Source organism: Crocuta crocuta, unplaced genomic scaffold, assembly GCF_008692635.1.
Source record: "Crocuta crocuta isolate KB4526 unplaced genomic scaffold, BGI_CrCroc_1.0 scaffold108, whole genome shotgun sequence".
Lineage (NCBI taxonomy): Eukaryota > Metazoa > Chordata > Mammalia > Carnivora > Hyaenidae > Crocuta > Crocuta crocuta.
Window position 1 is genome coordinate 5,445,002 of NW_027532825.1, and position 26,146 is coordinate 5,471,147.

Sequence of the window (26,146 nt, forward strand, 5' to 3'; positions counted from 1 at the left end):
GAAAACGCGACGCAAGGGGACTTAAAGCCACAGGGGCCCCAAGATTCTAGAAGGAACGCAGCACGAAACCACGGCCCCGACACTGAAGCCCGCCCGCGGCGGCGAAGCTCCCACAGCCCCGACTCCGAGGCGGCGGCCCCGTCCGAGGCGACCGGTTCTCACAGCCGCGCGAGGGGACGGACGACACGCGCGAGTCCGACGGCGAATTTCCCTCAGACTCGCGGGGTCCGGGAGAGGCCGGCGGCGCCCCCCGCGCCCCCACACCCCAGACGCCCANNCCCAGGCGCGCCCTCTGCAGCCCAGACAGAGAAGGCGCAGCCTGGGGCCCGCCCTGGCCTCGGGGAGGAAACAGCACCACCCTTCCGTCCCGGAGGGCCGGCTGCCTCGGTCACTTACACACCTGTTGAGAACCTGGGTGTTCGAGACCCGATCCCTCCTCCGTGGAAGGCAGTCGGGTTGCCCGCTGGAGCTTTCCTTTGGGCAAGTGAGGAACGGTGATGAGCCTCTGATCTCAGCTGCTGTGCCACACGTGGGAGTTGCCCGGGCGCCTGGTTCCTTCGTACCCTAGGAGGAAATCTGGAAACACGAGTTGGGATAAATATTATTAAGCCCTCACACCAGCCCTGTGCAATGGACACCGTTAAACTGTCTGTAGTTACTTGGTTTTTAACGTGGTGCTCTCATCTGGTCTTTAAAACATATATATTAGGTCGTTTTTGTTGTTTTTAAGTTTTTTAAATACTTATTTATTTTTGAGAGAGAGAGAGAGAGAGAGACAGCGTGAGCAGGGGAGGGTCAGAGAGAGAGGGAGTCACAGAATCTGAAGCAGCTCCAGGCTCTGAGCTGTCAGCACAGAGCCCGACGCGGGGCTCAAACTCAGGAAATATGAGGTCATCACCTGAGCCTAAGTAGGAAGTTTAACCTACTTTTTTAAAATAAACTTTATTTTTTAGAGAAGTTTTAGTTTCACAGCAAAACTAAGTGAGAGGTACAGAGATATCTCACATATCATCTCCCCCCACCCCTTCATCTGGTCTTTTTAAAAATTGAATTATAATTGGCATGCAATATTGTATTAGTTTCAGGTGTACAGGATAGTAACTATATTTTTACACGTTATGAAGTGATCACCACCATAGGTCTAGTTGTCGTCCACCGCTATACAAAGTTATTACAATACTATTCACTATATTCCCTATGTTGTATATTACATCCTCATGACTAATTTATTCTGTAACCAGAAGTTAGTACCCCTTAATCCCCTACACTTACTTTTCCCATCCCCCACCTGCCTCCCCTCTGGCAACCACCTGGGGAGTTTGTTCTCTGTATCTCTACTTCTTTTTTTTTTTTTTTTAAATGTTTTATTTATTTCTAGGAGAGAGGGAGACAGCGTGAGCAGGGGAGGGTCAGAGAGAGAGGGAGTCACGGGAGGGTCAGAGAGAGAGGGAGTCACAGACTGAAACAGGCTCCAGGCTCTGAGCTGGCAGTCAGCACAGAGCCCGACGCGGGGCTCGAACCCACGAACCGCGAGATCATGACCTAAGTGAAAGTCGGACGCTCAACCGACTAAGCCACCCAGGCGCCCCTGTATCTCTACTTCTATTTCTGTTTTGCTTTGTTGTTATTTTTTTTCAGATTCTATATATAAGTGAAATTATGTGGTATTTGTCTTTACTTGGTCTATTTCACTTAACATAATACCCTCTAAATCTATCCATGTTACTGAAAGGGCAAGATTTCATTCTTAGGGATGAGTAATGTTACATCTATCTATCTATCTATCTATCTATCTATTTATCTATCGATCGATAGTTATAGATATAAATACAGATAAAATCTCCTGAATCAGTGTTTTTTATTTTTGATGACACATTTTACATCTTTTTATTTTACGTATCCTTCAACTAATGTAACTGATTTTACTACTTTTGTCTTTTACCCTTCATCCCTGCTTTATTAGTGATTGATAAACTACCTTTATTCTTTATTACCTTTTCCAATCAGATTTTTATATTCGTATCTTATTATTATTTAGTATCTTTTCTTTTTAGCTTAAAGAAGTCCCTTTAACATTTCTTGTAAAGCCACTTTAATCGTGATGAACTTTTACTTATCCAGAAAACTCTTAATACCTCCTTCAATTCTGAATGATAATGTTGCTGGGTTGAGACTATTTTTGGGGCACTTTTTCCTTTCAACACTTTGAATATGTCATGCCACTCCCTTCCAGCCTGTAAAGTTTCTGCTAGAATCTCCTGATAGCTTTATGGGATTTCCTTCGTACGTTCGTAATATGTTGCCTTTCTCTTCCTGCTTTTAAAATTCTGTCTTTAACTTTTACCATTTTAATTATAATGTATCTTACTGTGTTTCTCTCTCTGTTCCTCTTATTTGCAACTCTCTGGGCTTCCTGGAGTGGGATGTCTGTTTCCTTCCCCAGGTTAAGGAGGTTTTCAGCCATTATTTCTTCAAATAATTTTTCTGGTGCTTTCTCTCCCTCCTCCTCCTGGGCCCCTAACAGTGCAAATATTTTTACACGTGACATTGCTCCAGAGATTCCTTAATGTATTGCTACTTCTTTTAGTTCTTTTTTTCATATTGTTGCTCTGTCTAGGTGTTGCCCCATCGCTTTATCTTCTAGTTCACTGATACATGCTTCCATTTTGTCCATTCTGCTGTTGAATTCGTCTCGTGTATTTTCCAGTTCGTTTATAATTTCCATTTGGTACTTTCTTATGTATTTTATCACTTTGTTCAAGTTCTTGCTATCTTCATCCATTCTTCTCTGAAGACCATTGAGCGCCTTTCTGGCCACTGCCTTCAACCCTCTATCAGGTAAGGTTGCTTATCTCTTTTGCATTAAGGCCTTTTTCTGGGAATTTGCCTTGTTCTTTGGCTTGGAATATATTTTCGTATCTCCTCATTTTGTCTGTCTCTCTGTGTTTGTCTGTATGTATTAGGCAAAAAGGCTACCTCATTCAGTCTTGAGGGAGTGGTCTTACGTAGGAGACGTTTTGTGCGGCCCACCAATGGCATCGCTCTTGGCCCCCAGCACCAGGCGCTCTATGGATGTCTCTTTTGTGGGCCGTGTGTGCCCACTGGCCGTTACAGGGCCATGAGTGCTGCACAGGGAGGGCAGGGCTCGTGGTAGTCACCGGGCCCCGTTGCGGCTCAGCCACCGCACGGAGAGAGCAGAGTTTGAGACACTTGCATTTCCTACTTTCCACTCATTCTGGAAATGAATCTTATCTAGAATCTTATTCTGGAATCTCTTATCTGGATTATTGTAACAGTTTACTAATACATTTACTAATACTGGGGGATTGGTGGTGTGCAGGGTGTTTTCCCAGCCTAGCCAAGGTGGGGGTGGGGTGGGGTGAAGCATACTCTCCCCTGCTAGCAGGCTAGAGGGAGGGCACCAAAAATGACACCTGTTAGCTCGGTCACCAGCGAGTTATGATCAGTTTGTACAAATGATAAAAGTCTGCACTTCAGTCTCCATATAAAGTCCCTATAGGTTCCTGCCTCTCCAGCAGCTGCTTTAATATTAGTAAATGGCTCTCCCTTGCTTATGGCCTATTTGCTTCTCAATCTGTTGCTTTTTCTCTGGATCTCATGGCGAATGGTTTGCATGGAAGCCCTTTAAGAGTGGGATCTCTGTCCCCTATAATTCTATGGTTTTCCTGGTCTCAAATCCCACTAATTTTCAAACATAGATGTTTTTGGAGATGGCCTTTCTGGTGTCAGCCCCTTGGGTGAGGGTCCTCACGTGAAGTTTATTCCTCTCACTCCTTGAGGAAGTGTCCTTCCTGCTTGTGGTTTAGCCACATCTGGGGCGAGGTCCCAGGCTGTGTCTCTGTTTCTCTTACTCTTCTCAATGAATATCTTTTGTTGTATAGGTTGCTGCTCATGTAGTTCTCATATCATTTTCAAAGGAAAATTATTCCGTATGCAGCTGTAAATTTGTATTGTCTGTGTAAGGAGGTAAATTTAGGATTTTCCTAAGCTGTCATCTTGAGCCCTCTTCTCTCATAAAAGTTTTACGGTTTTAATTATATCCAAAAGTTCATGACTACAAAATTTACATCTCCCTGTTTCCAACCATTCTCTGAACTTCAGATCCATATATTCAATTATACTTGGCATCTTCAGTTAGATGTCAAATTTGCATCTCAAACTGAACACACACAAAAGTAAGTTCCTGATCCCCTGTCACAAAATGCACTCCTATCCATGTCCCCCCATTTCAGTAAATGGCAGCTCCATTCTTTCAGTTAGCTGTTCAGGCCAAAAAATAGGATCAGAATTCACTCCTCTCTTTCTCTAATGTCCCTTATCCAATTTGAAAGTAAATCCACTTGGTTTTACCTTCAAAATATATCCTGAATGAATCACGTTTCTTTACTTCCATATTACCACAATGGATTAAGTCACCATTATCTCTTATCTGGATTATTGTACCAGTTTACTAATTTGACTACCTGTTTCCATTCTTCTTCTGCCCCAAATCTACATAGTTTATTTTCAAGGCAATTGGAGTCATTTTTTAAAAACTGAAATTAGATCATGTCACTGCTGTGCTCAAAATGTTCTAGTAGAGTTTTGCTTTTAAAAATGATGGAATAGTTTATTTGTAATCAATACTCTCACTGGGAAAGATTGTCAAAAATTTAAAAACAAACAAAAATTTATTCGAAATATCAGAGAGCTTCAAAAGCAGCAAGATGACTAAGATCCTGGAAAGAAGGGCAGCCCAGCATGGTGCCACTCTCCCCACAAGGCATTTGATGATTCTAAAGCAATGACTGAAAAATAAATAACTAAAAATTAAAAAAAAAAAAGCAATGACTGCAGGGTACAAAAAAGTAAGCAGAGCTTCAGCCATTTCGTGGCGGTGGGGGGTNAGGACAAAAAATACCTGGAGTTTAGGACTTATTAAGGAGGAGGAGTTGATAAATCCTCGAGACTTGCAGTTGGGACCCTAAAGGGCTACATCCTGGGAGCACTGGTAAAAGAAAAATAGATGGGCCCTCTCAAGAATTCACATTGTTTCAAAATGCAATAGTAAATCCCCTCTGGCAGAAAACATCATTCAGAATCACACATTATTTGTATCATATTTCATACACAATATCTGGCACTTAATTTAAAAAGGGGTGCACAGAAATGATTATCTTAAAAGCTAAGAGAAAAGAAAAAGGAAATAAATAAGCAGGAGATCCAGATATTGAATCTTTTTTTTTTAATGTTTATTTATTCTTGAGAGAGAGAGAGAGAGAGAGAGAGACAGAGAGACAGAGCATGAGCAGGGGAGGGGCAGACAGAGAGGGAGACCAGAATCTGAAGCAGGCTCCAGGCTCTGAGCTGTCAGCAGAGAGAGAGCCCAATGCGGGGTTTGAACCCACAAACCGTGAGATCATGACCTGAGCCGAAGTCAGATGCTTAACTGAATGGGCCCCGCAGGTGCCTCTAAAAGGAATCTCTTATTAAGATATATCTCTCAGAACTGTACAGAAACATTGTTATTGAAGACAGGTGGGTAACCATGATACTTGGCACTCCCATTCACTTCTAGTCACTCCTATTCAGCATTGCAGTAGAGAAGGCAAGCGGCGTCATGAGTCTAAAACAGTGCTAATAGTAGAAAGGAAGAGTTAAAAAGGTCAGGAAGGAAAAGACAAAGTCCTTAAATGTGGACAATTCAATTACACTTCTCAAATATCCAAAAGAACTGACTGAAAATATTAAAATTAATAAATTAAAGAAAGGTGATTAGATATAATAAAATAAAAATAAATCAATAGCTTTCTTACCTCAAAACAATAGGAGGCATGCAGGATAGTGAGCAAATTATCCCATTTGCAATAGGAATTAAAAAGCATATAATATAAAATGCACAAAGCTTAGAGCATTTTATTCTATAATATAAATTATAGAATTCTAGAATATAATTATTCTAGAAGACATAAAAAAGGACAAATAGAAGTACATAATATCTTATTAGTAAAGAGATTAGATCTTGTAATTCTTTGTAAATCAATCAATGCATTTAACAAATTCTAATATAACCCAACAAGATTCCTTTTGGAATTTATTAAACCTATCCCAAAGTTATGATAAAGAACGTTCAAATAAGAACAGCAAGGAAAATTTTGGAAAAGAGAGTTTGTAAGGAGAGAATTATTTTAACAGATACTAAAATGTAGCGTGAAATAAGACAGCTCAACAAAATACAATACGGTACACAGTTTTGAGATAGAAACTCTTAGCTGCAGGAAACGAATGATGGCTACCAGAGGGGAGGTGGGTAGAGGGTTGGGTGAAATAGGTGATGGAGATTAAGGAGGGTACTTGTGATGAGCACCAGGTGATGTATGGAAGGGTTGGCTCATTATATTACACACCTGAAACAAATATCACACTGTATGTTAATTAACTGGAATTTAAATTAAAACTTAAAAAAAAGAAAAACAAGTCCCAAATCTTCTAGATCATTAAAGGTAAAAAGAACAAGACTATAAAGTCTAGAAATAGTATATAACAATTAGCTGATTTCTAAAGGAAAAAATAATTTATAAACAGTAAAATAGTGGGGAAAAAACAGGAAAACATTGACTACCAAAAAATTCAAAAGTCTTGTATATCAAAAAATGTTATATACAAAATTAAAAGGAAGACCAAGTAGAGAAACATTTGTAAAAAGCATTATACACAAAAATCAGACCCTAAATATGTAAAGAACATATAAATCATTAAGAGGTATGCTAAAACTATATTAGAAAGAGGTCCAAAAAAAGACATTAACATTTTTTTAATGTTTGTTTATTTTTGAGAGAGACACAGAGACAGAGACTGAGCATGAGTGGGGGAGGGGCAGAGAGAGAGAGGCAGACACAGAATCTGAAACAGGCTCCAGGCTCTGAGCTGTCAGCACAGCGGGGCTCGAATTCACAAGCCGTGAGATCATGACTTGAACTGACGTCAGACGCTGATCCCCGCAATGAGCCACCTAGGCACCCATAAAAAAAAGATATTTTTAAAAGGACAAGTATAATAAATCCACAGCAGTGGTCAAATTTACCAGGAATCAAAGAAATATAAATTAACCAATGAGGTTCCACTTTTGCCAGTAAAATTAGCAAAGATTTTTAGTGCAATTCAATTCCCATCATCAGTGGTAATGGAGGAAAAGACCAGAAGGGTAAAAACCACAGGTGCTTTTCATTTCCTTGTTTGGTTCTATGTGTATTTTTCTGCATGTTTCCAACAACTCTGATTATCACCTTCCATAGGGTGCCTTACCTGATTCTATCAGATTGAGATAGAATCTGGCCTATCTTCTTCCATATCATCATGAGCTGAGCTTATCTGTATCAAATTGCATTATAAGTGCATAGTTTTCTCCCTTCCTAGTTAGATAGGATGGAGACCATTTATTTCTGTATCGTCAGTGTATAAGTGACACTCCATAAATATCAATCAATAAATGTGGTAGAACTGAATTCGAAACACTCCAATTGTCCTTCAGTAAGGGAAAAATTAAATGAATTATGATATATTAACTGATAGGCTAATACGCAACACTGTTCAAAGATTTAATAATATTGCACTATACTTGTCTTGCAATTATAGCCAAAAAATGGTTCAATATTGTTTCCATTATATATTATATTTTAAAAGTGCACTGAAAAAAGAAGACACAGAATTACCACTCTGTGATTCTCTTTGAGTGAGGTGACAATTGTTGAGTAATTTTCTTTTGTTTTGTACTTCCTAAATGTCTTTCAACTATTATAGGTTACTTTTATGATTGAACTAAATTTAAAGCTTTGGTTTTAAAATAAATAGTCCATAGTCCAGCCATCCATGCACGGACAACGGTTATTTTACACACCACTCACTTCTACTCAGATGCTCCCTATCTCTCCATTTATTGATGGGGGCTTAAGTTACAGCCTCTTTCTCCCACTTCAATTCAAGTGGAAGCTTGCCATATGTGCAAACCTCTGTCATTTAAAAAATATCAGAGCACTGTTCTGGGAAATTATGTGCAAGTTACAGATCTAAGCTCTTCGACGATAAGTATGCCTGTGAGATCAGCAGTTCAACTGAACAACATAATTTCCTTTGACATCTGCCGTCAAAGAAAAAAGATTGATTTGCACTTCTCATTTGGGTGCCAAAATTAGCATTTATGTCAAATGTAAGGCTGGACTCTAATCTGTCAGTGACTGTTTCTCAGAATTTTGCTTAGAAAGGAGCAGCTCATGATGATCCTCCCTTTTCTCATTTCCTTTGCCATTTAGCATTTCTAAGCCATGATGGCATTTGAGAGAATGACAATTATTCTATCAGAGTTGTATATAACTCCTGTGAGAAGATTTGTTGTGAAATTAATAAAAATTCACAAATATTGAGGATTTAGGTTTGAAAGCATAAGCATGTGAGAGAATGTAAATGAAGCCACTATACCATGTAATACAGTAACTGGTGAATGCTGTGGAATTCAACAAAATGATCAGCTTGATCACTTTGGTATATTGATAAATGTGCAACTCAATTCCCAGATTACGACTTTCTATGTAACTTCTGAAGTGTTTATTGCCTAAGAAAATTAAATATCTTAACACATGGAGAAGAGATAATGAAAAGACTAAGTATTTTCATAAATTGAATGAAACTCTTGCAGTTCAATGTTTTACAATGCAAATACTAACACAAGACCATGTCAGCTCAAGAGAGAAAATGTGGATCCACTTCAGAATGGTGGAGAACGTAATATAACTGGCATCTTATTGCCTATAATGTTTGGAGTTTGGGGGTTATTATTACATAAAATACATAACAGATTTACGGAAATCTTTGCCAAGAGGCAGAGGGCATCATCAAGACTGCCTAAAGAGCAGCAGCTTAGGTGCCTAGAATCCCTCTCCTAAATCCTATTTAAATACTAATGAAGAGGATGAGGAGGAAATACCCACATGAGTTCTGAAAAATAAAAGAGAAAAAAAATCAACCATAAAAATGACTCTACAAGAGAGACAAATCAAGAAACAGACTCTTACCTATAGAGAACAAACTGCTGGTTACCAGAGGGGAAGCGAGATGGGGGGCGGGTTAAACAGATGATGAGGAGCGCACATGTCATGGTGAGTATCGTATGGAAGTGTTGAATCACTATCCTGTATTCCTGAAACTAATGTAACACTGTATGTTAACTAACTGGAATTAAAATAAAAACTTTAAAAAAAGCATTACCCCCCCACAAGGACTCCACAATTAGTTTCTACTATTTACGGATATGATATCTGAAGGCACAACATTAAGAAAGAAGATTAATACGTTTACTTACAAAATCATTTCTGATAAGATCTCCCAGGAAATGAGAGGAGAGTAAAGGGCAGCCTTTTTATGTTCTATGAAGACTGCAGACGTGATGTAATTGTTTTGTACTGGGCTTTACTAGCTGGATGCAGGACTGTTTAGGAATGTTTTAATTCCTAAATTCTGTCTCCTATGCAAGATAAGGCTGTTCAGGGGCGCCTGGATGGCTCAGTCAGCTAAGGGTCCGACTTTGCCCCAGGTCATGATCTTTGTGAGTTTGAGCCCCACGTTGGGCTCTGTGTTGACAGCTCAGAGCGTACAGCCTGCATCGGATTCTGTGTCTCCCTTTCTCTGTGTCCCTTCCCCCGACATGCTCTATCTCTTTCTCAAAATATCTCAAAATATATGAAGCTCACTGAACTACAAATTCAAGGAATGTTGATTTACAAGTTACACAAATTAAACAAATTAAGAACAATCATTAACAAACCGAGTCATATTTACGTATATGTGTGTGTTGTTATGCCAATGAAGCAAATTATATTTCCTATAGCAAAACCAAATTTAACTGACATTTATTAAGCCACACATCCACTTTTCGAAAGGTGAAGGTCAGCCTTCTAAGGGTAGAGGTTCAGCATTTGCATGTTCTTACCTCAACCTGATAGTTGAATTTATAAAATAAAAACCAACCAAGGAATATTTGTTTTTACCAGGCAATTCTGATAAAAGTACATTTTATAAACACTTATATATGAAAATACAGATTCACTTATTTTAGAAGCTATATCTGTCACGTGCTGCAAGCTGCTATACATTTTCATACAAGTTAAATACTGAAAGAATTCTAATGGTTTGTTCCAGCAACAACAACAAAAAAAAAAAAAAGGAAAAAAAGCACAGTGTTTTCCTTTTCAAGCCTGCCTTTCTAGCTTTATGATCTTCTGTTTCTGATTTATGTATTCTATTACTTCCTTGTCTGTTTCAACATTTCAAAGCACTTATTTTATGCCTCTTTTAGATTGCAGTAAATTTCAAGTTCTTCCTGTTCCTTCTATCTATGGATTCTCTTTCTGGGCAGTGGAGTTCCTCATGTATTTTCTAATTTTTTTATTGATGAGTTCATATAAAAATGCCAATTGTCTTCTCTCTTCAGTATCATTATTAATTTAAATTAAATAGTGGCTACTATTTTTTTTTAATTTTTAAATATTTTTATGTAATAAAAAGTAAAAGTCCGGGGCGCCTGGGTGGCTTAGTCGGTTAAGCGTCCGACTTTCGCTTAGGTCATGATCTCGCGGTTCGTGGGTTCGAGCCCCGCGTCGGGCTCTGTGCTGACTGCCAGCTCGGAGCCTGGAGCCTGTTTCAGTCTGTGACTCCCTCTCTCTCTGACCCTCCCCTGCTCACGCTGTCTCTCTCTCTCTTCTAGAAATAAATAAAACATTAAAAAAAAAAGTAAAAGTCCTTGTCCAACCATCGATGTAGGGCATCTGTCTGTCTCTCACGCTGGTCACTCAAGTTAACGGGGAAGAAAGAAACAGGAGGGCTCAAATCTGAGGTTATAAATAATAGGAAATAAAAGATCGTCCGTCTCCATCTGAGAGGATGAAGGGCAAGATGGGGTGGGATGGGCAGGGGCAGTGCCGTTGTGTGGATCCATAGTGTGGAAGCATTCATAACATTAAACTCAACTTTCAATGCTTGGTTTCAAAAGTTACCCAAGAAAGGAAAAGATGCCTCATGGTCTTTGAATCCATTATCTACTTCCACAACGATGCTGTGTAACAATCACAAAACATCACTGGCATATAACCATAAACTTTTATTTCATGTCTCTGGGGTTAGCTGCAATTCGGCTTAGGTGGCTTTCATAGTCTTAGCTGCATTTACTCAAATACCTGGGGGTCAACTGGCTGTTGGTTGATTTAGCCTGGCCTCAGCGCTGCTCCCTGTGTGTTTCCCATGACAGTAGAGCATCAAGAGGGAGGTCAAGCTCAATCGTGCAAGTCATTTACATGCCTCTGTGCTTGGCTCCAGGAGGAGGTGACTGCACAGTTACAGGTAAAGGGTGTAGCTATTGGGAGGGATGGAGAATTGAGGCCATCTTATGAGATCACAATCTTAGAAAAGAAACACTCTATTGTCATTTAATTTTTCCTATTAAAATAATAAGCTTAAAAGAAGAGTAGCTGTTTTTATAAAGGACAAATATAAAAGTCTGGATATGATAAAAGTCATGACCCAATTTTTATTACTTTTAAAAAACAACAAGGATTACATAATTATAGAGGAAGAAAGAAAACTATGTGATGTACTTTTTGGAATAAAATGGAAAGAAATACAAATTCTTGGGCACATATTAGATGATTAATCTCAACAAGTTTTGACACTAACTCACTCAGAGGTTCCAGACATTAAAATAAATCTCTTTGTAGCTGTGATCTCCCAGCTGTTCAAGATATGAAGGTGCTTAGGCTAGTTCAGTCACTTCTAATCCCTTCTCTGTTTACTATTTCATTCCTAGTATTTCATTCCTGTCTGCCTTTATGTAATAGAATACATAAATCAGAAACAGAAGATTATAAACCTAGGAAGGGAGTGGAAGCAGGGAAGAGGGGAGAGGGAGAGAGGGGGGGGGGAGAGAGAGAGAGAGAGAGAGAGAGAGAGAGAGAGAAACCTTAAGCAGGCTCCACACCCAGCCCAATGAGGGGCTTGATCCCACGAACTTGGGATCATGATCTGAGCTGAATTCAAGAGTCAGGTGCTCAACCAGCTAAGCCACCAAGGTGCCCCTTCCTGGTGATTTTATTTTAGTGGAAAAACATGGCCATTGAAATCAGATTCGAAATCTAATCTTGGTCTCAGAATAATGATCAGATTAAAATATAAAATAATGTCATCTACTGTCTGTAAATTATGGTTTAGGCTAATTTTTCTTCTTAGGCCTTAGAGAAGAATCATTTTCAGTTACAATGAGTGAAAGTACACCAAGCATGTGTAGGAAAATGAAATATTGAGACTTTTCAGGTTTTTCCTTCCTTCATTCCTACTTGCACTTTCTAATAATGTTTTTTTTTTTCCCCTCAAAGAATAAATCAGCTTCCGACTGCCCAGTAATAGCCACATGGCTTGTCTTCTAGAGGTTTGGAAGGAAGCGATACCACTGTAATTTTGGGAGTAATGATATTTGCCATTGGACACAACATTTTTGCCTGGTGCTAACCCTTTTCCTAGGTTCACACTTGGTGTTAGGCTGTGCCCTGAAGTCTTTGAGAAGCATCTCAACATGTAGGAATTCAATAAGCCAGTGTATGCCTGGTTCAACATAAAGGACACTCACAAAGGAAGCCCCCGGGGCTTGTGTGCAGTTCTAATAGGCTTACACAAGGAACTTGTTACAAAAGCCGTTCCTTTATTCGTGGGTTTGTGAACACAGACCATTATTTTTGATAAATAATTTTTCCAGGGATTGTTTTTCATAGCGCTGGTAGCCTTCTGTGTTGTTTTATTGCTTACATCCAGTGAGAGCACAGGCATGATACAAATTGTTATGCATTACCCTAGACTTTTGTTTGCAAAAAGGGACACACACAATGCCATACCAAAGTGAGTTTATTGACATTCCTTGAAGGTGGTATGATGGAAGAGAAAGCTCGGCCTGAGTATCACGTGACATTTCTCTTGCTGATGTAAGCAAAATCAGCCCAGTAATGTGGACTTCTCCTGCTATTGACTAGAACAAAGACTTTTAACAAAATAGTTATAGACATTTCCTTAGATAAATTGGAAGCTGCAGGAAGTAGGCTAATGGAACAATATTTACTCTATATACTACCTCTAGGCACCTTTTTTTTTTTTTCTACTAGAACAAAGGGACTACATGTCACTAACAGGAAAATAACACTTTCTCTTTTGGACCTCATGATGGGCTAGAACATCCATCCCAGATTTTTATGATATAGTATTGCAGTAGTTTTAATAATGAACACTGAAGTACATAATAATAATAATTAATAATAATAATAAAGCACCACATTTGTTGTGTAAAGTTCTAACTACTTTCATTTGAAAGTGTTTCATCTTGACTGGGAAATCATTTGTGGCAATTGAGAAATTTTTTGACCCCAAATTTTGGACACACAGTTTGACACGTGGATTGACAATGCCATAGATTTAACAATAGGACTGTTCTGGAAAGTCTGGCTTATCGACTCGCCACACAAATATACTTACCGTTAATGCGCACACGCGGTCATGGATTAAAAGAGAAAAAGATTCGGAAGGCTGCCAAAGAAACCCAGATCTCTTTTTCTTAATTTTCTCATGGCCCTCAAGAAACTGTGCTACAGCGGTGACAGGAGGAGAAAGTTCTCACAACCACTGCTGACTTCTACACATAGGGAGTTACAGAGAACTCCCGCCCTGCAGAGGCAATTTCCAATTTTAGGAGCATCATCTTTACGTGATAGAATAAAATGTCATATCCATAAAATTATTATGACACTTCATAGCATTTTAAAAGCACTCTTCTACTTGAAAGATAAGTTTTCTCTTATTTATTGTTCTTGTTTGTCCTCTAATTAAGGGTAATATACTCTTACCAAACCTAGCTCTAAAAGGTTTTGTTTTAGGGGAGTTGTGGTTTATAAGTGATTAAAATAAAATGCTTCCGTGAAGAAAATTCATACTTTTAATTAAAAAGAAATTAGAAGTGGTAACAAACAGATCTGCCTTGTCCATTGAGTCACATGATCGGGGGAGGTTTACACCTCCAGCTGATGGAATTAATAACACAATTATATACATGATGACAAATGATACGCAATTTTCGTATATTCCAGCCTCATATATTAGGGAATAATAACTGAAGAAACATGACTTGGGACATCCGGAAATCATAGAATCATTCCATCACAACTGTTATCCTCTCCCCTTTGTTTACTATTGTTTAGGGTTCCGTGCGAGGCTGTAATAGAATCTAGGACCCTGTGAAGCAAGATTTGCCTCCTTTCAGCTGACTTTGACATCAGTATTTCTTTTCGGAATTTTATACTTTTATGAAATACTCATCCTGTAATGCTCCATGGGACACATTTAGAGCCATGCCATCGGGGCATAGGGAGGGATGACAGGAAGAAGGAAAAGTTAGTTGAAAATCCATTTATGCCCAAGATATCTATCTTTATATATTTTCTAGGATACCTTGTTTCTTCTGTGTGTTGGTGGAATAGACATCAAGTAATAATTATATATTTGCATAAATTGTAAAGCTCCTCAGGAGCAGGTTCTATCTTTTGAACATCTTCCTCCCTTGCCAATGCCTAGCAAAGAAAGTTAAGTACTAAAAAAAGAAGGAGTGCTTGAATTAATGAGTATTTACACATGTATAACACCAAGTTCTAAAAATGAAAGATGCTCCCTATACTAGAGATGATGTTCAAAGAGTCAAAATGGTGAAATGATTTGTATAATTCTTATGCTCCAATTTTATAAATAACAGCTCCAACGGAATTTGTAATTGTTCAGGTACTGAAATATGTACTGAATTTTACAGATCCCTCAAATTTATATTATGTAACTTACACATCCCATTTTCCTTGGCAAATACTCTTTTTAGACAATAATAGAAGCTAAATTTCTGAATATATTACTTCCCGATTGACAACAGACACACAGCAGCAAGGTGTGCTGGACATTATAAATAGTTACTACTGAAAGAAGTTTCATTTTGGAGTGGAGGAAATGCAATGCGCTACCTGTACACAAACCCATACAAGGAGTACGAGGCATGGCTTCCTGTGAAATTGACTTTGTCTTAAATTTCTCACATTTCCCCTTTGTTTAATATATTGGAAACAACGTGACTTTTCAACAGTGGGGCGCCTTTAGCTCTTCTTTTCCCAGTGAAGAAAAACACTTTCACTTACGACATATTTCAGACAACATAGATAACAAGGTTAGAAAAATAGAGATGACCATTATGTTTGCACTTACTCCAAACGTAATCAAGAGGTTAGGCTGTCTTCGGAGCCTGCAACTGTTTTCCTGAAAACACTACGTTTTCTGAGATACCTCTTTACCGAATGCTAAAAGAAACTGGATCTCTATTTTGACAAATCAATGTGCCTCTGGGGGTGTTAGGTGTCTGCTCCAGGAGGATTGCTGTGGATGAAGAAGGAGTATTATATTGCCCTTGACCCCGAACAAGCACCATCACTCTCTGCAGCTTCTTGTTTACTATGGTCCCTGTGGGACAATCAGATGGGAAGGAATTCGAACACCATCATAAAGAAAAGAAAAAAAAAAAGAAAAAGAAAAGAGCATGAGAAAAAAACCAGAATCAAAGTTAAAATGAAAGTTTGCTTGCCAAGCAAGAATTACCTGGCTTTAACGCGAGTCATGAGTTTATCTATACATTTTTTTCCTTTGAGAGGGACAACTGTAGCTAGACTGAACAAAGCAAAACAGAACAAAACAGTACAGAACTCAGGTATTCAAACCAACCTAACATGGCCTTCTTGCCTCTCTCCTGTTTGCGCCATCACATTCCACACAACACAACGGGGCGGGGGCGGGGGGGGGGAGAAGTCTTGTCCTTTAAGCTACGTAATGGGATCTCCTTTGTGTGCACAAGTTTCTGCTTCTCGTGTGGTAAGTGTTCGTGAGAGGCACACCCCTCCTAGACTTCTCTAACCTCAGGTTGAGCCACAATCCCCCCCAGCCATTGAGATGCTCCGCACTGCATCAGCAGGAGGCATTTTTCTTGCTGTTGTTATTTGTTGGAAAGTGTAATATTTGCACCATATGCCTAGGCTAGTTCCAGCTGATGGGACTGATGCCACATGTGGATCATGAGTTGAATGTATAAAAACTGCAGCTTTGCCACTGCTGTTTCTGGATGGAGAGTGTGCATGGGGAAAAGTAGAGTGGGAGGAAAAGAACTTGTTGATTGACTCCTAGACCCGGAGTTGCTTGTTAGAAATTATAAAAAATGGTGGCTCTGCTCAGAAGACGTGGGCATATAAAAGCTCGGAATGCTTAATGCTCAAATTTCCCTAAAATTATATAAATGGAAGTAAACTTTTATTACCATTTGGTCAAGTGTAGCATAACTTGCATTCATATTTCATTGTTAGTAATGGAGGTATGTGGAGATACACACAGACCTTGAGACAGCTGTTGTTTAATATTGCATACAGGCTAGCAGTTCATCGAGAGTAGAGGAGATAAGCCTGAAGGTTGGATCTCAGAAGAAGGCAGTTCTTCATGCACAGCTTTTGTCAATCCTGATTTGGTTTGAAAATAAAAATCATGGAATACCAAAATCAAAGGAGAGTTGATTCAGGGGAAGGGCAAGGGGATGATCCCAGAAAGGGTGATGTGACTGCCGGGAAAATGTCAGCTGAGTTTCCGTTTCCTCATTCAAGTCCAAAGGTGCTGGTTTCTTCTACTGCTGTTAGCAGCTTTTCATACAACATGGAGTATGAGGGATAAGGTGGAAGATCCAGGCGGTTGAAGCATGTGTGTGCCCTGAATGGGGAAAAAAGATTGGTGAAGGTGTTTGTTTCAAGGTACAACTGGTTTGTATGTATCAGTGATCGATCTGAAGCTATGAAGCAAAAGGGAATAGAAAATGAGACAACCATGATTTTGGACCATCACAAAAGATTGCAACTGAGAACAGTGGCCTTCTAGGCACGAACAAACCAGTTGAAGGAGTAGAATCATTAGAAACATTTTTAAGCAAACCACACTCATAAACTTGACGGTATCGGCTTTATTCTGTAGTTGAAATAGGAATCGGATGTGATCAGTGAAGGAAGCTAGATTCTTACCTAGCTCTGATTTCTGGGCCACAGCAAACCACGTGCATTGATGTAGAGGTGCCACCGGATGCCCTGGAATTCTGAGAGCCAATGATCTATCAAGTCAGGTGTGCCCTGGAGAGGGTGTGACTCTTCTGTTTCCGTGGGACACAGCTAACCTGACACTGGAGAGTTGTATTTCCAAGGACAGCTGAGCTTATGGAATAGTCTTCCCTGATTGCCTGGAGCATCCCTGTGCCCTGAGTTCTGCCATATTTGTCATATCCTTCATCCATCCTGTGGGCCCACGCACGTCAGTATCTGGTCTAGACAAGGAATGGCTTTCCTTGCTTTGCACTAATGTACAGAGCAGGACCAGACCCCGTATGGCCTGTACAGGGCTCAGTGGTGAGCCCAAGATGCCTGGGCACAGTTTCCCTCTGTGGAACTTCAAATCACCTGACTAATTCTTCCCTTTCAGATGTTCTTTGTTTTTATGGAATCGTTGGTTGAGGCCAAGGTCTATACCAAAGCAGGGAGAAAGGTGGGTGGGTGCAGTTCAAGGTTAACCTAATGCCTTTTGCTTCCTAAAAGGTGTGTTGCAATGGTGTTTTGAGAAGCCAACCAGCACAAAACAATGCACATTAAAATGAAATGAAATCAAATAGAATAACAATAAAATAGAAGAGAAAATATCACAAAACAAACATATAAACAACAAGACAACAAAACTCTAACCAAAGATACCATTCTCCCTTCACTTGAATTTCACGTGGGATATTGAATTCTTCTTTTAATTACAAGATCCCTAGGGAAGTTGTGCATTATTCATACCTTTGTTTTCAGAGTTGCTGATCAGGCTGATGCAGTGCTCAGGGTATGAGGGAGATTATTTGGGTGATAGGGAGGTGAGTTCTCCTGCACAGGAAGAACAGGGGAGGATGCTGATGTTTTTGTCTCTCAGCATCCATTCCTCCTTCTCCTGGCCATACCTCCCTCACTGTCCTTGGGAAACTACTCCCCCAGACTCCTTGTGCCCCAACTAGCTCCAACGATGGGCACAGGATAGCGGTGTATCTGGCCTTAGGTCTCAAGGACTTAACTGGGAAGAAGCATAAAAATAGACCAAGATTATCAGAAGTCTCAGAGTATGATCGAAGACTCAAAAAGGCCTCGGTTGGCATCCCAAGAGAATAATTAAAATATCTTACCTGAACTCATTTGAGTAAAAGTGGAAGAGCACTCAGTAAATTGAGTAGGATGACAATTACAGCAGCCCTCCTCTAGGTTTAAAAAGATTAAAACAAAGACATGCTCTGGGTTCTGGCTAACCAAGTTAGGTGGGGCAGGAAAATCCCAAGTACACTTCTGAAACGAGCTGAACTAGTTAGGAGCAAGATATGAGCAGACATCATTGTCTTGTTTTTCTCCCTCTGACCATTTTAACTAGCACTCATGAGTGGAAATGTTACACCAAAAATCCCGTATTTGCAAATAGCTGGAACAAAATTAATTCTGTAGAAGATAATTTCTGGGAATAATCTCAAAGCATTAGCAAATGGCACCCTTCAAAACCTAGCGTGGATTCCCAGAGTTTCTTTGAGTCACTTTTACTGCATTTATCACCAGCCTTAGTTAATTCTCTTAAATAGATGGTAGTTTGTAATCGAGAATGAATGAACACAATCAAATCATGGTTTGATTCAGCATTCTTTTTTTTTTAATGTTTATTTATTTTTGAGAAAGAGAGAGAGAGAGAGAGAGAGAGAGACAGAGCACGAGCAGGGGAGGGGCAGAGAGAGAGGGTGAGACAGAATCCAAAGCAGGCCCCAGCCTCTGACCCATTCAGTGCAGAGCCCAATGTGGGGCTTGAACCCATGAACCATGAGATCATGACCTGAGCTGAAGTCAGATGCTTAACTGACTGAGCCACCCAGGCGCCCTCAATTCAGCATTCTTAAATGCTTGCAGTCCTCCAGGCATAGTTCTGACAACACAGAGCGTCTGCTCATTCCCTCCCTGGGCCCTGGCTCCTGTGTGTAGTAGGTTGTAGAGAAAGCATGAAACCAGGCGTTGGAAGACCTCTATTCTGATTACAGTCTAGCCACTTGCTAGCTTTATCACCTTGGGAAAGTCAGCTAATCTTTCTGAGCCTCTGTTTTCTCACTTGTAAAATGGGGGTAATAATATATGCTCTGTGTGCCTCAGGGGGTTGTTGTGAGGACCGATGTTAGAAAGCACATAAATGCCTTTTATAATCTGTGAATCATCATTTAAGCCTAAGATCCTCTTAATAATGCAACCACAATTGCAGTTATAATGTCAAGAACTGTGTCACATCTGTGGGGACTCAAAACCCTCAGCCTTTTTCATATGAACCGCTGGCAAATGAATCGCCCTGATCTCCCATTTGTGCAGTGAGATTTTGGAACTCCACATGGACCTTTTCAATCATGCCAGGTCAATTTTCACTCTGTTGGTGTTAATCTAGGGTTCCAGCATTTTGAGCTAATTCAGGATCTAGATTGTGCCAACCACTGCATTACTTGCCCTTCTACTTTGTAACATCTACAGTGTCTCCTTGATTTTTTCCAAGTGTTGATTAAAATGGTAACCAATGCCAAAGATAGCATGCTTCTTCCCAGAAGAGACTGCTTTAAGGCTGGCTAAAAGCCAACAACACTACTAAAAGCAAACAAATCACTGCTCTCTGCTGCTGGTTGTTCAGCTAGTTGTGAGGCCAATTTTAAAAGTCCTGTCACCCCTTTATGTCACTTTCTTCCAGTCCAACCACAGCCTCCCTGTACAGATGGTTCTCACTCTCAGGGGTGCCTGGTGACTCAGTTGGTTGAGCGTCCAACTTCAGCTCAGGTCATGATCTCATGGTTTATGAGTTCAAGCCCTATATCAGGCTCACAGCTGGCAGCCGGGCAGCCTTTCAGTGCAGAGCCAACTTCGGATCCTCTGTCCCCCTCTCACTTCCTCTCCCTCACTTATGATCTTAAAAACTAAAACGAGAGAAAAACAGATGGTTCTCACTCTCATCAGTACTAAACTTACTCTTTTTCAATTTGAACCTTGTGATCCCCAAATCCAGAGGCCCATTCTCTGCCTACACCTCCTCAAACTCTTTAAAAGCCTTTGATATCTTTTCTTCTTGAACCTCTCTCTCCCCTTGGCTTCTCTATGACTTCTCAGTGGCTGTCAGTTTCTCTTCCAAACTCCCAATGGCTCCCTCACACCTCCTTTGTAGGCGTATAGCCTACAGAACAGGGTTTTTCACCTTGGCACTACTGACATTATAAACTTGAAAATTCTCCATGATGAGGAGCTGTCTTATACATCTCAGGTGTTTAGCATCCTTAGCTTCTACCCACTAGATGCCACTAACCCCTCCGTCACAACCAAAAATGTCTACAGATGTTGTCAGCTGTCCCCTGGGGCGGTGGGGGGAAGTCACCTCTCCCATCCCCCGTGAGAGCCATCCCTATAGAGTAAGCCAATATCTACATCAATCAGGTCTTCCCCTCCACCTGGGCTTGGGCTCAGTTTACATCTGCAGTGGAGCCTGTTGGTAGAATTCTGTTTGGAACTTTTAGGCCAATCTTCCCATGACTCATAGTTCTGGAATTCCTGGTCCCCACTCCAAATGTAAACCCGTAAGTTCCTCTCCTCTCCTGTATTCCATCTCCATGCTGCCTTGTGCTGTGTCTATTAGGACTGGCTTCCATACTTTTCTTTCCTTTGGAGCCTCTCCTCTGTTCCCTCCTCAGTCCTTGCTGTACAGTAAGGAAACTCTCCCACTCTCCCTTTCTGGACATGGCCTACAAGTCCAGCATCCCTTCTTAGTCCCCATGAGTGGAGATGGCCAGTGGTCACCCTGCCACATTCTGTGATGTGAATGAGCACTTTGCTCACTCTCCACTACCAATTCTAGATCACTACTTTTGAGTCTTTGATCAAAAATTTCTGTTCCTTTTACTCAGCTATGACAAAGGATGAGATCTTGCCATTTGTGACAATGTGGATGGAACTTGAAGGTATTATGCTAAGTAAGACAAATCAGACGGAGGAAGAGAGATACCAATGACTTCACTTATGTGTGTAATCTAAAAAACAAAACAAAGGAAACAAACAAAAAGCAGAAGCAGACTCATAAATACAGAGAACAAGCTGATGGTTGCCAGTGGTGGGNGGGAGGTACACACTTCCAATTACAGAATGAATAGGTCACAAGAATAAAAGGCACAGCCCAAGGAATATAGTCAACGGCACTGTGATAGCCTTGTGTAGTGACAGATGGTAATGACACTCATGGTGAGCACAGCATATCCAATAGACTTGTCCAATCACTATGTTAGAACTAATGTAACATCTTGGAGCAACGATACTTCCATTAAAATGAATAAATCAAAATAAAAGGGAAGTAAATGTTTAAAAAATTCGATTTCTCTAAATCTTGTGCCACTTAGATTTTTTTCTATAATTACAGGTTTTATTTGGCTTTTTTTTTTTCAATCAAATAGGATAGATTAGAAGACAGAGTGTATTACCTGCAGGTAATAAGAGTAAAGAGTTTGTTCTGAGGAACGTGTGTTTCAGACAGACAGACAGACATAGACACACACATAGATACGCATGTACTGGGTTGTGATGTTATGTAAAAGGTATTTCTTTCTGTGGCCTATGATTAAAACGTTTGAAAATTAGTGCTCTAGACCTTCCAGCTAATTACATTTATTAAAATCTCTATTACTTTGTTTAAATCCTTCCCATTCCAGGTGTTCCCACCAGACTGTGTAGCTTCTGAGTCCGCATGGATGACCTTTCAATGCCCTAACATGCTAGCTCCTTGACCTCAACCTCAGGGACTGTCCCACCCGTCTTATACTGAAATTTATCAGGTATTGTAAAGTTACATCCTAGAAGCCATTACTCTGAAAGTCCTCTTTCCTAACCCTCCTACAGTTTTTGGGAGGCAAGGGCTTGGATTGATATAAAGGTTTTATTTAGCCTGGGCTATGGTTCAGGTTTGGTTGTGACACTATTTGGCACTTTCATCTGGGAATCCAGTTGTCTGTAGAGGGAAGATCTGAGGACACAGCAGCTCCAGAACATGTCTCCTCCTGGGGTGGGAAGTGGGCATGGGACTCACATTCTCTGGGAGGTCCTGGGTCATCCGTGTCTGCTTGGCTCTCCTGCCTCTGGGCCCCTCCCTGCCCCAACTCATCTCAGATGCTGCTCTGCTCCCCTCGCGGCTTCCTACCACCTGCTATGTCACCTGGCCAGGTCTTCCCAAACTACATTTCTTAGAAGTCAGTAGTTACTTCTTTCTCTTTGCACATTGGTGACACTTTCTAGGTTCTTGGATCTTCAGAAAATGTACAAGGAAGACTAGTTAGGGGTTACTATCCAGGGGGTCATTTTCACTGTTCTTCCAGAAGCATCTCAGCCTTTGCTTCTTGGGGTCCTCCTGGCCCAGGGTGAAGCCCCTGCTTCCCCAAAGAATCCTCTCTGGGGTTTGTGTAACAGTAGACTTTTTAGGGATGCCTTGGCCCAGATGTGAAGAGCCTTATCATAAGCCCAACATCTACCTTATAAGCTCTTTGTGTAGGTGAATAGAATATTCAAAGCTGCTCAAAGCAAAGACATAGTTAGACTCAATCTGTGATCCCCAAATGACAAAAGCAATTCCTATTTCCATTTCCTAAAGAACAAAGCTGAGACTCCTCAGCAGGGTCTTCTCTCTGTGATTCACCAAACTATCTTTCTCAACCTTATCCCTTGTGAGTATCACTTAGGACATTCTGTCCCCCTTGCTGGCTCAGCACTCCTTGAACACATGCTGGCCACCTCCCACCCCCAGGCCTTGCTATGCTGCTGCTTCAGCCTGAAATTCCCCTTGACCCATTCCCCGGCGCTCAATGCTCACCTCCATACCAGCTTCTTTGTGGCATCTCCTCCTACCAGCTCAGCTGGGATTAGGTGTGTGTTTTACATCCTCACAGCACCTTGTTTTTACCTTCCCTTCTCAGTGCTCCTTGGATTCCACCTTGTGTTGTAATTTATTACTCCTGGGCTGTGTTCTTCCCTAGACTAGAAGCTCCTCTGGGAAGGCAGGTGGTTGTATTTTAGGCCCTCCTCAGCGGGGAGGCGGTCATCAAAGATGACTCAAACTCATTCTCCAAAGATAAGGACAGAATGTTTCCAAATAACCTTGTCTTCCAAATCTATCATTAAACTAGACAAATGGGAATCTTGCCTTTTTAGCATGATTTCCTTGCCAGATATAATTCAGTAGTTTCGGCCATCCGCAGAACTATGCGAATGAGCACCAGGGGTCTGCTGCGCGAGTGGGTGAAGCCAGGGCTGAAAATTGTGCCAAGGCTTTAGGCTGTTATTAACCAGCTGGGCCTGCACTCTGTTTCCTGGGCCTCCTGATGCTCACTGACATCAGGTGACTTGTCTTCAGGACATTAGATCTGGATGCAAATCATAGTTCAGTAAATCCTTCCATTGGGATTTAGCAATAGTATCTGGGAAGCCATGTGGAGAGAAAGCTGAATCAAATGTGAATCTCCTTTTATAATTAGAAAATATCATAGAAGAAAATAATATGGATCAATCTTTTCTTCTGTTGTTGAGCAGGGTCTCTTACTGTGGTACCTATACAGAAGTATCTCTGTAGCGCTCTTCATTTCAGGGCAGGAAAAGGCTGCCCAAAGTGGCTTACAAAGGGCCCCGGAAGTGTAGGGATTAAAGCTCACAGTGTAGGAAATTCATCTGTTAAACTGCCTGGATCTCTCCTGAGTCTCCTTTTCTGCATTTTATCCCACAATTATCTCCTTGACAGCTTACTATGGAGAAGTCCCTGTAGAGGCCTGAGATAAATATCATATAGTCTTGTCCTCACATGTTTTAAAACACAGTAGGATAGGGGCGCCTGGGTGGCTCAGTTGGTTAAGCATCTCACTTTGGCTCAGGTCATGATCTTGTGGTTCGTGGGTTCAAGCCCCATGTTGAGCTCTGTGCTGACAACTTGAAGCCTGGAGCCTGCTTCGTATTCTGTGTGTCTCTCTCTGTCCTCCCCCACTTCCTCTCTGTCTCTGTCTCTCTCAAGAATAACCATTAAAAAAAAACCATAGTAGGAAAAATGTGACATGTACATGCATAACTATTCTACAGAGTATCAAGTGACATGCTGGAGAAGTACAGATATGGTGTTGGAAGGGTTATTTTGGGCTTCCAGCCTCTCCTTCCACCCTCACCAGGTGAGACGTTCCTCCTTAAATTAAATTGGGCTATGTACAGATTGGAAAGCTTCCCATAACTCACACATGGACCATGACATTATTGCCCAAATGCCATCAAGAGTCAAAAAGTCACTAAGAATATGGTCTAAATTCACATCCCAGAGGCTCTTCACTGGCACCTTTCATCAATAATTCATATAACAAACTGTGGGTGGCAGGGAAGAATTCTATCCTATAGGATCATCGCCCAAACCCAATAACAAAGTATACTTGGTGGGTTTCCTGAAGGCTGGCAGGAGCCTGTACCTGGGGAGAGACGTAATCTTCCCCCACTTCTCTATGCAGAAACGCCGAAGCCCGTTGCTTCCTCGAAGGGCTGCGAAGCCTTCGTAGGGCACGCTTGATGTTCCCGTGACGAACTGAAGTAATCGCAGTCTCTGCTCATTATTGAAGCGCTCCACGGCGGCCCAGAACCAGCGGATCACAAGATGCCCGTCATGATAACCTGAATGGAGAAGGAGGAAGGGAGGATGTGCAGAGAGGAGGAGGAAGGGAGAGGCGAAATACGCGACAGGTGTGATGGAAACAGACTAGCCGCGGCTTGCCTGCCGATTTCTCTAATGACAGCCTTCACACAGGTCTAGGACAATCTGTATACCTAGGTCAAGTTTTACAACAAAAGCAGATTTAGAAAGTAGCCATTTTATAAGAAGATCTTATGCTCTGAGGGGTGTCCTCAGCGATGTCTGCTTTCTATGTAAACACCTGGGGCCCCACCAGTCATTTTCCTGCCTTATATAAATGAGACAAGGAGTGGCTAGAGATGCGTGGGACCCTAAGAGACAAAACCCTCTATGAACATAATATTTCACCGCATTTTCTTTTTTTTTTTTAATATTTTTATTTATTTCTAGGAGAGAGAGAAGAGACAGCGTGAGCAGGGGAGGGTCAGAGAGAGAGGGAGACACAGACTCTGAAACAGGCTCCAGGCTCTGAGCTGGCAGTCAGCACAGAGCCCGACGCGGGGCTCGAGCCCACGAACCGCGAGATCATGACCTAAGCGAAAGTCGGACGTTTAACCAACTAAGCCACCCAGGCGCCCCATTCACCGCATTTTCTATGTGAGGTCTTAGCTCTTGGCAACTGAATACTGTGGGACAGTCTAGGACTCAAGAAGGGCTGGAGGTGAATGGCAAGCTTAGAGAACAGAAGATGCTGGACTCCCCAATGGCCATCAGTGCCCCTGAACAGCTGCTCTCAGGCCAGTCGGGCCCGTGGAAGAAGTATTGGGCCACTGTCACCGTACAGTTGTGAGAGCAAGCGTGGGTCTCCTGATTCAGGTAAGTGATTCGCCGCTCCTGCAGATGCAAGAGGCACTCCACGACGGGAGAAACGTGTGTCAGCTGGGGTAGAAAGAGGGAGGTGAGGTGTGTGCTGAGCGCAGGAAGGCTTTGTGGGAGTGGAGGACGGGAGAAACGGAGAGCACCAAGAGTAAGGAAGAAATATGCAGGGAATGGCAAGCTGACTGGTGCGGGGACGGGGCGGGCGGGGGGGTGGTGNTTGCTGAGGGCTTTAAAGGGCTGTAGCAGCCAGGCAGAGACACTGGGGCTTGACACCTCGGTTTTCCCCTGCCATGCCAAGAAGTGCCCAGCGGTCCCACACAGGCTTCTCATGGCTGAGTACACTGGGGAAACGAGGGAGACTGAGGCGGTGGGCCCAGTTCTCTCTCTATGGCTCCTACGGGGGTGTCCCTGTAATATT

General features: G+C 41.5%; 1 protein-coding gene across 1 annotated transcript in view; it reads right to left on the bottom strand.

Moving 5' to 3' along the window:
* Positions 1-15,928: 15,928 nt before the first annotated feature.
* HECW1 (HECT, C2 and WW domain containing E3 ubiquitin protein ligase 1) overlaps positions 15,929-26,146 on the bottom strand; it is a 249,067-nt gene continuing 238,849 nt past the window's right edge. Inside the window, exons 26-27 of the mRNA XM_077781155.1 lie at positions 24,692-24,890; positions 15,929-16,857 (exon numbers count right to left, since the gene is read on the bottom strand). Of these exons, the coding sequence (XP_077637281.1) occupies positions 16,746-16,857; positions 24,692-24,890 (311 nt within the window). The 3' untranslated portion in view covers positions 15,929-16,745. The remainder of the gene's footprint in view (positions 16,858-24,691; positions 24,891-26,146) is intronic.